Below are 12,653 nucleotides of genomic sequence, written 5' to 3'. Positions count from 1 at the left end.
TACTAGGATGAGAGATAAGCAGCTATTAATGGAGATGAAAGTGGCTGTTACTTTTGGTGTAGGTGGGGAAGTGTCCAGAGCCAGTGAGTAGGCAGCACAAAGGACATGCAGGGTGAATGGTGCTGGGAGTTGGGGTGTGGGACAGAGAGTGAAGAAGATGTGGCATGGACTAATGAGAATGGTAGAGCAATGAGCCTTTGTGGGAAGTGGGTACAGGAGCAGAGACTGAGTGACTGCAAGGTATCAAAGAGAAGATGGTAGTCCTTATTCTGAAGGAGTGTCAACCTTCTCCCTACATTGCTGTGCATCGCACTGGGTGGCTGAGATTGTTTTAACTCCAGTATCGACCTTAAATCAGGTTGGCTTGGGCTGGTGTCATGACATCCACTGCTGGTCCTGTGGGAGGAAGAGGAAATCTCACTTGTGTACCACCCCATCCAGCAGGACCGGCATATCCCTGCCCACAAAGCCCGATGACGATTTTCCTGTTATCTACCACATCCAGGAATATGCAGGGTACATAGAACATAGAACATAGAACAGTACAGCACAGTACAGGCCCTTCGGCCCACGATGTTGTGCCGACCTATTATCCTACTAAGGTCAATCTACCCTGCACCCTACATTTTACTATCTTCCATGTGCCTATCCAAGAGTCGCTTAAAAGTCTCTAAAGTATCTGAGTCCACTACCACTGCCGGCAGCACATCCCACACACCCACCACTCTCTGTGTGAAGAGGGTAGTTCTGGTCTTATGGTGGTTGTCCATCTGCACAACAGGCCTTTAAAGATGACGCTGATGCAAGGCTGCTGGTGGATTCTGGGACATCTGCTGAATGGCATGTTGTTCAGGGTTGAATGGAGAATAAGATGGGAGCAGAGTTGCACTTGACAGACTCCGTATTTGTGGGGTAGGTTGTTAATGAGGCAACTTTTGTAAAATATGGTGAAAAAATTTCACCAGGCCTCACGGTGGGAATTGTTCAATAAAAAAACTCAATATGATTCGGACCTGACCAAAGAAAACATAAAATTATGCCCACATATATTCAGCCTTACAATCTCCATTGACTTTCTTTTAAGGGGAGGCAACAGTCTAGTGATATTATCATGGAATGTTAATCCAGACAGCCAGGTAATATCCTGCAGTCTTAGGCTTGAATCCTGCCACTGCAGATAATGGAATTTGAATTCAATAAAAATCTGGAATTAAGGGTCTAATGATGACTGATGATAGCACTTGGGGTGAATGGGATCAAAGGTTATGGGGAGAAAGCAGGATTAGGCTATTGAGTTGGACGATCAGCCATGATCGTGTAGAATAGCAGAGCAGGCTCGAAGGACCGAGTGGCCTCCTCCTGCTCCTATGTTCTGTGTTTGTATGTTTCTGTGACCATGAACCCATTGTTTATTATCAGGAAAAGCCCATCCGGTTCACTAATGTCCTCTATAGAAGGAAACTGCCATCCTTGCCTGGTCTGGCCTACTTGTGACTCCAGACCCACTGCAACGTGGTTGACTCTTAACTGCCCTCTGGGTGATTAGAGATGGGTAATAAATGCTGGTCTAGCCGGTGATGCCCTCATCCTATGAATGAATAAGGAAAAGTGTTAACTATAGCAACACTAGACTTTGAAGTTCAAAAGGACTCAAGTCTTACTGTAGGAACTGAGCCTAAAGTTCATGTTTGACACTGCAGGACTGAGGGACAGCTACACTGTGGGAGGTGCTGACTTTCTGGTGGGATGGTAAACCAAGGTCCATCTGCCCTCTGATGTGGAAATTAGAAATCAACTATGTATTTCAAAGAGTAGCATTTGAATTATCTCTGCCAACCTGGCCAATATTTGCCCCTCGAAAGAGATTATTGTTAATCAGGTCAGTATCTTACTGTTGCTTATGCAAATTACATTACAGCAGGGGATACACTTCAAAAGCACTTCTACCTTCTGAACTGCTTTAGGACAGCTGGTGATCAAGAAAGGTACTGCACAAAAGCACGTTTATTTTCTCTCTTAAGCTCTAACTGAATTTCCAGTGACACATCCTTGTATCTTGTTGAGTGACTCCATTGCATTCTTTTAGTTGATTGCCCTCCTGTGAAACACATTGACTTCTTTTAATACACTAAAGGTGCCACCTGCTAATAAGAAATTAGTTGTGCACAGGTTGTGGTCCATAACTGGGGATTTGAGCCGGCCCAGGGCACAGAGCTCAAGGGGGCCCAGCGCAGAGGAGAATCAGACCCCTACCTACTTTTCCAGAGCAAGCACACGACCTGGAATTGGCAGCTGCTACATCAGCAGAGGAGGCATTGGCGAGGTAGGCCCAGCAGCTAAACATAGCACCTGAGGATCGGCGACATTTTTGTTGGGGGCAGCGAAGCGGTGGCAAAAGAGCATTACAGCGACATCGACGAGGTGGGCCCAGTGGCGATAGACTCTGATGTTGGTTGCCCAGGCGCAGACAGCGGTGAGGTGGTGGTGGAGGAGTATCGGGACCAGCAGCAAAGATGGTGCCTGAGGATTGACGACTTCAATGTAGTTGGGTCTGGTGCAGACAGTGACAAAGCTGTGGTGAAGGGACAGCAGCGCAGGTATCGTTGGCGGTGATGAGCTGGCTCAGGACTGTTGGCCTCTCTTCAAGCCACATCTTTCTCTTTTTCTCTTTATTCTTAAATTAACCCTAACCCTAACCCTAATCCTATTGCATGTGCTGTTTTGTGTCGAGGAATGAAAGCTTCTCGCTGTATTTTATTGTATTTTGACTGTAAAATACACATGACAATAAAATAAAAATCAAATTTACATGCAAAAGGAACAGACTGAGACGATGGTTTGGGGGAAGGGGAGTGCATGTTTGTCTTATGCATTTCTGTATATAAATGTTTGTAGGAGTGTGCAAAGATTGGCTCCTATTCTGTCCGCCAGCACCTGGCATTCCAAAGAGTAGCACAATATAATTACAAGTCTTTGCTTTTGCCAAAGATTATATCTATGCAAACTAAAAAATATTAACAAACAAGTAAATACTAATAACATGAACCTGCTTATTCCATTGCACTAAATAAAAGCTAACTTATGCCTCAAATTCCAAACATGCACTGCATCGGTTTCAACATGACTGTTTGTAGAAATGGATCGCTGTTTTTGCATGAATCAATCACATTATTTGCTTGCTGACCAATTTGAACATCACCATTGTGGATTCTACAATCTTGTACAATTTCCATTCAATGCTTGGGGTTGATTGAGAAATAAGTTAAAGTAGATGTCCATCTCTAAAACCACATCTTGCCTTCCACAAGAGAAAACACTGCAACTAAAGAGTGATATGCTTTAATTATAAATAAGACTGATGCATTTAGTTATCACAGAATAACAGTGCTGTTGAGTGATGTTATGAATTAAAAGTCTAACGCAATATTATGAAAAATTACATAAGGAGCATTTCCAATCTTTATGCTGTAGGGTTGCCCTGTTCAGTTTTTTGTAGCTGGAGATTTTGACATTTTATTTCAGTGAGGCACCTGTTACTTTGCTCAGTATCCAAACTGACAATTAAACGTCAGATGATACTTCAAAGAAGATGCTTTTTGTGGGATCATGCTGTGCGAAAATTGGTTGCTACGCTTCCTACATAGTAATGTTGACCACACCTCAAAAGACCTCTATTGGCTGTAAAGTTATTGGGACCACCTGAAGTCACAAAAGGTGCTATTGAAATGCATTCTTTTCTATCTGTGTATACCGTAGTACAGTTGTGGTAAGGGCAGAGATAGCATTGAGGGCATTTAGATGTTAGCTATGTCTTAGTGCTTAACCTTTTGCCTTGAGTCAGAAAGTTGGGATTTCAAGTCTCAATCTTGAGCACTATAATCTAGGCTAACCCTCCAGTGCAGTACTGAGAGAGTGCCCCACTGTCAGAGGTGCCATCTCTATGGTGAGATGTTAAATCAAGGACCTACCTGCTCCCTCAGGTGGATGTAAAAGATCTCCCAGCACTCTCTTCTTTCTTTGAATCTTTCATGGGACGAGGATATTGGAGGAAAGGCCAACATTCGTGGGTCATCAATGATTGCCCAAGATCTGAATGGTCTACTCATCATTTCCAGAGGGCAGTTAAGAGTCAATCGCACTGCTGTGGGTCTGAAGTCACGTATAGGACAGACCAGGTAAGAATGGCGGGTCTCCTCCCCTGAACCAGATCAGTTTTTAAGACGAAAATTGATAGCTTCATAATCACATTATTAAAGATAGCTATTAATTCCAGATTCATTAAACAAATTTAAATGTCACCAGCTGCATGGCGAGACGAGAACCCATTCCACCAGAGCAAAGTCCTGACCTATTATCATTGCGACTATATCATCGTCTCCCTCTCAGCAACTCACTTCGCTAGTTCCAGGGCGCACGTAAGTTGATTCAATCTATCTCCTCTACTGGTTGTCCAACCATTGTTCTCTTACTATCAACCACAAGGAAAAGCATACTGTAAACGTAAAAAACCAGTGAGAAACGAGCAGCATTGCTGGTCAGTTTGTAGAGGTCACCTTGCTCTCTTGATTTCTCACAAATTACCGATGAAATAAATTGCTGTCACTCAGAATCCTTGTGACTGAAGTGAAGGTACTAAACCTGCCCCACACTTGGCATTTAACTCAAGTGTCTTGGCAAAGATGGAAAATAAGTGGAAGTCTTATCCAGTGGGTTTGGAATGGTTTAAACCTTATAGGTTCTGAGGAAGGGTCACCGGACCCGAAACGTTAACTCTGTTTTCTCCTCCACAGATGCTGCCAGACCTGCTGAGCTTTTCCAGCAACTTTGTTTTTAAACCTTATAGCCTCTGCTGAGTTAGCCTATCTTGGTGAGGCAAGGAGTGCTTACTCAGAGAGATGATAATCCTCCACTTGTCTAACAATGATCATTGCTCTAAGTGCTTTTGTCTGTGTGTGCGTGTGCAGGAAAGAGGTGAGGGAAGTGTGGAGGCGGCTACAATGCCAATCTCCTTCCCTCCCTGGAGATCTGCATAAATGCCACATATGAATAAATATGAGCTATGAAACTGAAGACGACAATGAGGTGCACCAGTGGATGATGCTACCTGTACTTGGAATCAGAACATTGTGGATCCATGCCTCCCACTGGAGACTTGACCTCAAGCTCTAGGTGGATCTTCCAGTATTTTATTGAGGGTGTGCTGCATTGTTGTAGGCACCATCCTTTGGACGAGGTACTGAGCCAAGACTCCTGTTGCCCTTCAACAACACAAAACCAAAATTAGAAAGATGTTGGAAATCTGAAATAAAAACTGAAAACACTGATAAGAAGATCCTTCATCATCATAGAGTTATTACAACACAAGAGGCTACCCAGTCCATTGAGTCTATGTTGGTTCTCTGTACACATTTGATCCTGTCACTCAGTTCTACACCAGTAGTCCTACAAGTTTAAATCCCTAAAGTGCCCAGTTTCTGTTGAAATCATTGATCGTCTTTGCTTCCATTGCCCTGGTAGGCAACAACTTTCATGTCACCACTTGCTGCAGAAAACAAATTCGAGCACAACAACACCTCTTCTTCCTTAGGAGGCTCAGGAATTTAGCATGTCCATAAGGACTCTCACCAACTTTTACAGATGCAACATAGAAAGCATTCTATCTGGATGCAACATGGCTTGGTATGGCAACCGCTCTGCCCAGGACTGTAAGAAACCACAGACAGTTGTGAACACAGCCCAGACCGTCACTCAAGCTGACCTTCCATCTATTGACTCCACCTATACTTCTCACTGCTTTGGGAAGGCAGCCAACATCATCAAAGACCCCTCCCACCCCAGTTATAATCTCTTCCAAGCTCATCTGTCAGGCCGAAGATACAAAATCTTAAACACACATATCGACAGATTCAGGAAAAGCTTCTTCCCTGCAGTTATTAGACTTCTGAACGGATCTCTCCAAGTTTAAATTTAATGTTGATCTTGCTCTTTGATCACCTTCTCTGCAGCTATAACATTGTATTCTTCACTCTGTTCTGCTACACTTTGTTTGCACTTTGTCTGGTATAATCTGTCTGTACTGCACACAAAACAGAAGTTTTCACTGTACCTAGGTGTATGTGACAATAATAAATCAAAGCAAGTTCTTCCCAAAATTCTTCCCCAGCAGCTCCTCCCCAAAATTGTCTATTTGTATCCCTGAGTCAGCATCAGCCAATGAGATTGGATCTTCTTAAAAGGCATAAACAAGTTGATGGAGTGGGCAGATCAGTGGCAGATGACGTTCAATGCAGGGAAGTGTGAGTTGATCATTTTCATAAAAAGAACATGGACAGTCAATATAAGGTGAGGGGTACAATTCAAAACGGGGTGCAGAAACAGAGAGACCCAGGTGTATACGCGCAAGGAGGTGACGCTGAACTTGTATAAGACACTGGTTAGACCTCAGCTGGTATTGTGAACAGATCTGGTCTTACACTGTAGGAAGGACATGAACACATTGGAGAAAGTGCAGAAGAGATTTGCAAAAATGGTTCTAGGGGTGAAGAAATTTAGTTTTGAGATAGATTGAAAATATTGGGACTGTTTTCTATGGAGAGAAAGTTTTTTTTAAGAGAAGATCTGGTATGCAATAGTTAGTGAGGAGGTGTTCCCGCCCACTAAAGGATCAAGAACACAAGGGCACAAATTGAAAGTCATTTGCAAAAGGAGGAAATATGAGATGAGAAGAAACTTTTCACATGAGAGGTTTGGGTCTGGAATGCGCTGCCTGGAGGTGTAGTGGATGCAGGTTCATTTGAGACCTTCAATAAGGCATGAAATGGTCGTGTAAATAGAAACAATGTGTAAGGATATGGGAAAATACTGAAGATTTGCACTAAGTTACAATGATCAGTTGGAGAGCCAGTGCAGGTGTAATGGGCCGAATGGCCTCCTTCTGTACCCTAACACTTCTGAGGTTAGCTACTTTGTCTAGCTCTGTCATATTTGTTTTCATCTCCATCATATCTTCCCTCAACCTCCTTTACTTCAAAGGGATCACCTCCAGCTTCTCCAACCCCATCCTTGCCACTGAAATGCCTCATCCATGGAACGATTCTACTAAATAGCCTCTGTGCCAGATCCATCTCGGGCAGTAGTGCTCTAGCTTCTGCGCCAGGAGCCCCTGGGCTCAGTACCCACTCTAGGATTTGTGCACCACAGGAGCAATTTTCATGCAGACTGAATCTTTACAGTGAGTTCAGGTCACTATCAGAGTAGCTATGATCCTACTGATTGACAGAATAAATTTGCTTGGCTGAATGGCCTACTCCCAACCATTATGATTTTAGGACCATACGTGGAATAGGACGCGTGTTATAGAGGTTGAGCAGAGCTTCCCTGCTTTTTTCACTCAATACCTCTATTTCGCAAATCCAAAATGTCAAAAGATTGTCAGCATGACTGTCCACATTCAAAGATCAATGCATAAGATCTCCATCTCTCTCTATCTCTGCATAAATAGCACACTTTGGGAATCTGCTATTTAATCTAGTTTGCCTCTCCCTATTCTTTCTGCCAAAATGTGTCACCTTGCTCTTCAGTTACACACCAGGAGATAAAAGGATTTAAATTGATTTTGAATGGACACTTCTAGTGGAAGCTTTATTTCAGTTAACTGCACTCCATAAAACTCGCACTGTACTGATTACTTTCTATATGTATGTAACTCATTCACACCCAGTTATCATAAAGGTCACATCATGAAAGGGCTACTCACTCACAAGTGATGACTAGTGGTGGTTCAACCTGAGGGTCACCATCCGTCAGGTAGGGGGTAAGATTGAGAAGGAGAGTCCATCGTTATAACTATAACCAGTAGAGGAATTCAATTCACATTGTTAGCATCACTCCACAACATAAACAAGCTGCCCAGCCAACTGAGCTGACCAACCCCCTTCTGTCCTAGACCTATCCAACCCCTATTCCCTCATTCCAATAGGCTTCCACTGCATTAAATGATAACAATGACTTGCATTAAATTGCATCTTTAATTTTGTCTGCCTATTCTCTTAGTTATCCATGTCCTGTTGCAGTATATTGGTTTAATCCTCGGGCATTCCCCGTCAAATTTCATAATATGTGCCAATTTTGAAAATTTGCTCTTGAATTTGTTGTCATGTACTATGACTTGATGTCAACAGGCTTTTTAACAGGGATGTAGTATATAAGAGCAGGGAGTATATCCTGAACTTATATTAGGTACCACTTAAACCTCACCTGGAGGATTGTGTCCAGTTCTAGGTGCCACATTTCAGGGATAATGTGAATGTATTGGAGAGAGTGCAGAAGAGGTTTACCAGGATGGTTCTAGAGTTGATAAGTCTTATTTAGGAAGACAGATTGCAGAAGTTGGGACTGCTTTCCTCGGAGAGGTGAGGGCTTAGAAGAAACTTGTTTGCGGTTCTCAAAATCATGAGATGTGCGTACACATAGAGCCATAGAGATTTGCAGCACAAAAACAGAGCCTTTGGTCCAACTTGTCCATGCCAACCAGACATCCTGAATTAATCAAGTCTCATTTGCCAGCATTTGGCCCATATCCCTCTAAACCCTTCCTCTTCATGTACCCATCCAGATGCCTTTTAAATGTTATAATTGTACCAGCCTCCATCACTTCCTCTGGCAGCTCATTCTATACACGCACCACCTTCTGTGTGAAAAGGTTGCTCCTTAGGTCCCTTTTAAATCTTTACCCTCTCACCTTAAACCTATACCCTCTAGTTTTGGACTCCGCCATCTGAGAATAAGACCTTGAATATTCACCCTATCCATAGCCCTCATGATTTTCTAAACCTCTAAAATGTCACCTCTCAGCCTCCGACGCTCCAGGGAAAATAGTTCCAGCCTATTCAGCCCTTCCCTATAGCTAGACAGAGACAGATGCTTTCCATGCATGAAAGGATCAAGAAGGGGAGGGCATAGATTAAAAGTGATTTCAAAATAAATGAATGCAAGGTGAGAAAATACTTTTCCACACACGAAGTGTTGTGGTCTGGCATGCACTACTTGAGAGCGTGGTGGAAGTTAGTTCAATCGAGGCATTAAAGATAATTATTGAGATAGAAACAATGTGCAGGGTTAAGAAGGGTTATAGGTTAGGAGAATGGCACTAAATTACTCATTTGGAGAGCCAGTGCAGGCACGATGGGCCGAATGGTTTCTTTCCATGCTGTATTAATTCTGCGATTCTATGACTAAGTGTACAAAAAGATTTGATTGACAACGCACCTTTAATCCCATAGTGCTTCACAGGAGCATAATCAGTCAAAGCAAATTCAGGTGTTTTGGTGCTGTGGCAGTGTCCTTACCTTTTTTTAGCCAGGAAATGTGCGTTCTAATCCCGCATGCTCCAGAGATGTGTGTTATATTGGTTTTTACACAGGCTGATTCAGAAAATATTTAAAATGAGACCCTGAGCCTCACGAGGAGATATTAGCACAGGGCAATCAAATGTTTGCTCTAAGAGGTGGGTTTCAATCAGTACCATGAGAGACTGGTGGGAGGTGGGAGGAATATTTCAGAGCTCAGGGCCCAAGAACTGCCAATGGCAGAGTGATTATAATTTGGGAATATGCAAGCATTAGAGGAGCAGAGATCGGGAGGGAATGAGGCCGCAGAGGATGAAAATGCTTAGATGCCACAATGACAATATACTGTCTGCATGTACATGTGGTGTAATGGTTGAGTGGTTAGCACTGCTGCGTCACAGTACTAGGGACTGTGTTGAGTTCCAGCTTTGGGCGACTGTCTGTGTGGAGTTTGCACGTTCGCCCTGTGTCAGTGCGGGTTTCCCCCCGCAGTCCAAAGACACGCAGGTTAGGTGGATTGGCCGTGCTAAATGCAATGGGTAGGGTTGGTGAATAGATCTGAGTGGAATGCTCTTTGGATGGTCAGTACAGATGCAATGGGCCAAATGGCCTCTTTTCACGCTGTAGGGATTCTACGAGAACATGACATTTCTAAAGGTTTGCCAGGTCACCCAGTGCCCTCTGGTTGATGCTGTAGATGAACATTAATGATGCCACAGTCTCTCCCTTTTCACACTCTAATTTATACCCTCGTTATGTCTCTCTTCCTCCACAATTAAAAACCCTTTTGCATTTGGTATCTACGCCATAGGCTCCTACTTCTCCTCTACCTTTGTCAAAAGTGTATAAACAAAATCTATTTTCCAACATTTACTCTGCTTCTCTCTTTACAGATTATGCCGAGTATCTCCAACATCCTCTTGAGATGTTTTCATTTTCCTGTGTGCCCGGTCTGACTAACTAGTGGAAAGCTTTCCCCACACACTCCTATTGGTTCCAGTTTTCCCAGGACCCCCTGATGCCACACTGGGTTAAAGACAGCCTTTATGTCAAGGGCTGTCACTCTCTCCTCAACCTCTGGAATTCAGCTCTTTTGTCCACGTTTATACTTTAGAAAACTAGAATCTTGGTCCAGCAATTCAATCTGAAACTGCAAGCTGCTGAGTACACAGGAGAGTTAATGGGGGAAATATATGAAGAACAAAAACAGAAGTTGCTGGAAAAGCTCAGCAGATCTGGAAGAATCTGTGAAGGAGAAAACAGAGTTAACATTTCGGGTCCGGTGACCCCTCCTCAGAATTGAAATATATAACCTGACCCAAAAAAAAGGTCACTGTACTCCCCCCACGGAGATAGCAAGAAGTGCGGATACTGGAGTCAGAGATAACACAGTGTGGCGCTGGAGGGAACAGAAGGTCAGGCAGCATCAGAGGAGCAGGAAAGTCGACGTTTCGGGTCGGGACCCTTCTTCAAGCTTCGACTTTCCGGCACTTCTGGTGCTGCCTGATCTGCTGTGTCCTTCCAACTCCAAACACTGTGTTGACTGTACTCCCCACAGCTTATTTTCCTGAGTAGAGAATCGGTCAACTTAGAACGTGCTAAACTCTCCAACTGCAAAGTCTAAAGCTGATGGCTGAACATCGTGTCAACAAGGTGCAGGGCTGGATGAACACAGCAGGCCAAGCAGCATCATAGGAGCAGAGAGGCTGACGTTTCGGGCCTAGACCCTTCATCAGAAAAGGGGGAGGGGAAGGGGGTTTTGAAATAAATAGGGAGAGAGTGGGAGGCGGATAGAAGAGGGATAGAGGAGAGGATAGGTGGAGAGGAAACAAACAGGTCGAAGAGGCGGGGATGGAGCCAGGAAAGGTGAGTGTAGGTAGGGAGTTAGGAAGGGGATAGGTCAGTCCAGGGAGGACGGACAGGTCAAGGGGGCGGGATGAGGTTGGTCGGTAGGAGATGGAGGTGCGGCTTGAGGTGGGAGGAGGGGATAGGTGGGAGGAAGAACAGGTTAGGGAGGCAGGGACGAGCTGGACTGGTTTTGGGATGCGGTGGGGGGAGGGGAGATTTTGAAACTTGTGAAATCCACATTGATACCATTGGGCTGCAGGGTTCCCAAGCGGAATATGAGTTGCTGTTCCTGCAACCTTCGGGTGGCATCGTTGTGGCACTGCAGGAGGCCCAGGATGGACATGTCGTCTGAGGAATGGGAGGGGGAGTTGAAATGGTTCGCGACTGGGAGGTGCAGTTCTTTGTTGCGAACCGAGCGTAGGTGCTCTGCAAAGCGGTCCCCGAGTCTCCGCTTGGTTTCCCCGATGTAGAGGAAGCCACACCGGGTACAGCGGATGCAGTATACCACATTGGCAGATGTGCAGGTGAACATCTGCTTGATGTGGAAAGTCTTCTTGGGGCCTGGGATGGGGGTGAGGGAGGAGGTATGGGGGCAGGTGTAGCACTTCCTGCGGTTGCAGGGAAAAGTGCCGGGTGTGGTGGAGCTGGAGGGGAGTGTGGAGCGGACAAGGGAGTCACGGAGAGAGTGGTCCCTCTGGAAAGCAGATAAGGGTGGGGAGGGAAAGATGTCTTTGGTGGTGGGGTCGGATTGCAGATGGCGGAAGTGTCGGAGGATGATGCGTTGGATCCGGAGGTTGGTGGGGTGGTACGTGAGGACGAGGGGGATTCTTTTTTGGTTTTTATTGCGTGGACGGGGTGTGAGGGATGAGGTGCGGGAGATGTGGGAGACACGGTTGAGGGCGTTCTCGACCACCGAGGAGGGGAAGTTACGGTCCTTGAAAAACGAGGACAACTGAGATGTACGGGAGTGGAATGCCTCATCCTGAGAGCAGATGCGGCGGAGGCGAAGGAATTGGGAATAGGGGATAGCATTTTTGCAGGAAGGTGGGTAGGAGGAGGAGTATTCTAGGTAGCTGTGGGAGTCGGTGGGCTTGAAATGAATATCGGTTTCTAGGTGGTTGCCCGATATGGAGACAGAGAGGTCCAGGAAGGGGAGAGAGGTGTTAGAGATGGTCCAGGTAAACTTAAGGTTGGGGTGGAAGGTGTTAGTGAAGTGTATGAACTGTTCGAGCTCCTCGTGGGAGCACGAGGCGGCGCCGATACAATCATCAATGTAACGGAGGAAGAGGTGGGGTTTAGGGCCAGTGTAGGTACGGAAGAGGGATTGTTCCACGTAACCTACAAAGAGGCAGGCGTAGCTTGGGCCCATGCGGGTACCCATGGCTACCCCCTTTGTCTGTAGGAAGTGGGAGGAATTGAAAGAGAAGTTGTTGAGTGTGAGGACGAGTTCGGCTAAGC

At 45.1% G+C, this 12,653-nt stretch overlaps 1 protein-coding gene across 1 annotated transcript in view; it reads left to right on the top strand.

Annotated features, from left to right (window-relative positions):
- Positions 1 to 4,292: 4,292 nt before the first annotated feature.
- The window catches only part of LOC109922190 (myc box-dependent-interacting protein 1-like), a 77,830-nt gene continuing 69,469 nt past the window's right edge, over positions 4,293 to 12,653 (top strand). The window contains exon 1 of the mRNA XM_048599258.1: positions 4,293 to 4,415. Coding sequence (XP_048455215.1) covers positions 4,293 to 4,415 — 123 coding nt within the window. The remainder of the gene's footprint in view (positions 4,416 to 12,653) is intronic.

The sequence above is a fragment of the Rhincodon typus genome, chromosome 7 (assembly GCF_021869965.1).
Source record: "Rhincodon typus isolate 14 chromosome 7, sRhiTyp1.1, whole genome shotgun sequence".
NCBI classification, from domain to species: domain Eukaryota; kingdom Metazoa; phylum Chordata; class Chondrichthyes; order Orectolobiformes; family Rhincodontidae; genus Rhincodon; species Rhincodon typus.
Note: the sequence above shows the minus strand (reverse complement) of the source record. Positions and strands in the feature narration are given on the sequence as shown.